Source organism: Olea europaea, chromosome 1 (assembly GCF_002742605.1).
Source record: "Olea europaea var. sylvestris chromosome 1, O_europaea_v1, whole genome shotgun sequence".
Taxonomy (NCBI): Eukaryota; Viridiplantae; Streptophyta; class Magnoliopsida; order Lamiales; family Oleaceae; genus Olea; species Olea europaea.
In genome coordinates this window covers 3,056,725-3,059,467 of record NC_036237.1, presented here as the reverse complement: position 1 = coordinate 3,059,467, position 2,743 = coordinate 3,056,725, and the positions used below count along the sequence as shown (strand labels likewise).

The 2,743-nt window shown below is 35.7% G+C and overlaps 1 protein-coding gene across 1 annotated transcript; it reads left to right on the top strand.

The window, feature by feature from the left end:
- The first annotated feature begins 10 nt into the window (after positions 1-10).
- Positions 11-2,345, top strand: LOC111373205 (ycf3-interacting protein 1, chloroplastic-like). The gene is made up of 4 exons (XM_022995736.1): positions 11-864; positions 1,007-1,120; positions 1,489-1,569; positions 2,287-2,345. Exons 1-4 carry the CDS (start codon positions 850-852, stop codon positions 2,326-2,328), a joined length of 252 nt encoding a protein of 83 aa, XP_022851504.1. The 5' UTR covers positions 11-849; the 3' UTR covers positions 2,329-2,345.
- The last annotated feature ends 398 nt before the right edge of the window (positions 2,346-2,743 follow it).

Below are 2,743 nucleotides of genomic sequence, written 5' to 3'. Positions count from 1 at the left end.
AACCATTACATTCTTCCGACAATGTTTTAGTTCTCGAGGAGGAATTAACATGTAAATTTTGTTCGTAACTTAAAACTGAGAGAGGTGAGAGCTGAGAAAGCCGAAGTATGATTTACTATCATACGATTTCATGATATATATTTGAGAGTGGTATAATCCTTGAACCTATACCAATTCTATTGTAATGCTGAATTTTGTTATCGAAATTTGTCATCCTCAGACTTTTCATTATTATTAAAAATATAATTTTTTGATTATTATGGTAAAACATGAATTCTAGACTAAAAAAACTTTTCACTTCTCAGTCTCTCTGTACAAATGAATTAGTGTAGATACTTGCCATTAGCTGCGTTGTGATGGAAAAAATCATATGTACAGAAAAATGCCTCACTGAAGTGCTCTAGATGCTACTGTGCTGGCAGCTTTTGAGTGGATCCATTTTATTTTTATTTTTTTGTGTGTTTTCTGTCATGAACAAATGAAAAATTGCCAAGTGTATATCTGTAAAAATTCTGTGAACTAAATTCTGTACACCTAGCATAGTAGCATTGTTGCATTGTGATTATGCATCCACACTTCGAAAACTTTCCTGCTAACTACAACCCCTCTGCAAAATCTTTCTATTTCATCTTCTTTAACTTTTCTCTGCAGTTCCTATCCCATTTTCGCTGGAAATGTCTGCATTCTCTCTTTTTGATCTTCTTCAAACTATCCTAAATCTCTTCTTTACTTGAATCCCAACTCATTTTACTACTAACTGTTTTATGTTCTTCGTAATCGTTTATTTAGGAAATTCACTAAACAAACTTTTTCGTCCAGGTTTTGTCGCTTCTAAGGAAAAACAGAGACATGCTCTTCAATGAGGTATCTTTAGGAATTGAAATGCTAAGTCTTCAAATTTGCACTCTTGCCTGCACTATCAGTTTACAACATGTCATTATGTATTATCTCTGAGGTGGGGTATAAATTTGACAAAAAATGGAAAAAATTCTCTGTTTGCTTGTAGGTTAAGTTAACTGTATCGATTGAAGACCCTAGGAACGTTGAGCGAAGGCGTCTGCTTGGCATTGATGACGAAGATGCTCCTACTAGGGATGAATTGGCCGCTGTTTTAGTAGAAGTAAGTCACATCTTTATGCATTCTGGTGTACTATTTTCAACATTAAGCCTTCATGTTTTTCGGCAATGGAGTGCTCTTTGTGCAGTTTTGGTATTATAATTGTCATAGGCCTAGATAAAATTTGAATTAAAGTGAAGGCATACCGGCATCTAGATACAGTTTTGCCTCGTTGTAGAAATCATTCTTTGGTCTGCTCGAAGGTTCATATATTAGAGTCTTTAGGATGTTTAGCACAAGAAAGATATGTTACTAGTTTGGGATTGTCTGGCTGTTCTTATCATCCAACTTTACAAGCATGCACGTCCATTTATATTCTTTTGACCAGGTTTTGGGTAAGTTTATGTTTCACAGGGTTTCCTTTCTCTTAGGTAAGTGAAGGTAAAATTCCAAAAGATCATGTAGATACGCAGATGCTGCCTGAAGAAATTACGCAATGGCCAAATTTAGAGGTACTATTATGATCGTCTGCACTTGATAATTATGAATGACAACTGGTTGTGAAGTTGTAAAGATGATCCCAATGTAATATCGCAGTGGTTAACGTCTATGCCCCGCAACCACAAGTCTAATTGTTTTTAGTACTAACTATTTCCTCTTGTCAAGAAATGCTTATATGAACGGGGGATTACAGGAGAAACCTGTCCATGAAATTTCCCTCGTAAAGTTCTTTAACTGTCTGGGCTTGCTGAACCCACGAATATGCGCACATGTGATATTTTCTGTACTCAAATATATTATTGCTTGCCAGCAGGTCTAAGTTCATGAACTTATTCTTTGTTGAATACAAGTTGATCGCTACCATATCATCTGCCTTTTGCTACATGTGACATGCATATTAAGTGTTTGGATAAATCATGCTCATATATTAGATTCTTGTCGTAATTACTCGTTTATTATGAGGATTGTGTATCAGAAGAATCATATCCAAACGTGACCAAGGTCAGAATATGCCTGGCAATGGATACATCAAAAAATATGCATCATTCAAATCCAAAATTTGAGATCCTTGCGTTGCTTCCCTCCTTTTTCAGTTTCATTGTCCCAAAATCATCTGGACGGAATTACTCTCTTTATTTCTCCATGCAACGTGGATCTTTACGATCACTATATTGACCTATAGATATCAGCTCCACGACACTTGATCTTTTCTTTGTCCTCTTTAGCAGCTAAATCATGCATTCTGGTTTTGCTCCTATGTTGCCCTATGATCAACTATAACCTCCAGGATGTGTAATGGATCTCCTCAAAATACATGTTCTCTTTCCTTTTTGATGGGTTGAAATAACACCAAAGAAGGAACTGCCTGGAAAATCTTTATATGCAATAGTCACAGACAAGAGACTGAATATTGATTGGGATTCAGCTGCTGAGATTGAGGATGTTGAGGCAGATGAAGTGGAAGTGCCATCAGCCGTGGTTGGTTTTTCCTCCCCTTGATATTGACGCGTGAAAGATTTAGTGCGAGCAAGCATGTTACTGTTGTCTTGTAATAAGTGATTTTGGCTTTCAATGGGCATCATTCTACTCGAGCTTGAATATATTCAGCTTAATATAATTTTCTTTTTGTGTTTTTGGAATTAGATTTTTGTTTAGGATAAAAACATTTCATTAAAAAAAAAAAAA

What these genes read in the sequence shown, in the direction of transcription:
- LOC111373205 (XM_022995736.1), top strand. An exon ending in TGGCCGCTGTTTTAGTAGAA is followed by an intron (nt 1,121 to 1,488) that starts GTAAGTCACATC and finishes CCTTTCTCTTAG; the next exon opens with GTAAGTGAAGGTAAAATTCC. An exon ending in CGCAATGGCCAAATTTAGAG is followed by an intron (nt 1,570 to 2,286) that starts GTACTATTATGA and finishes CCTCTTTAGCAG; the next exon opens with CTAAATCATGCATTCTGGTT.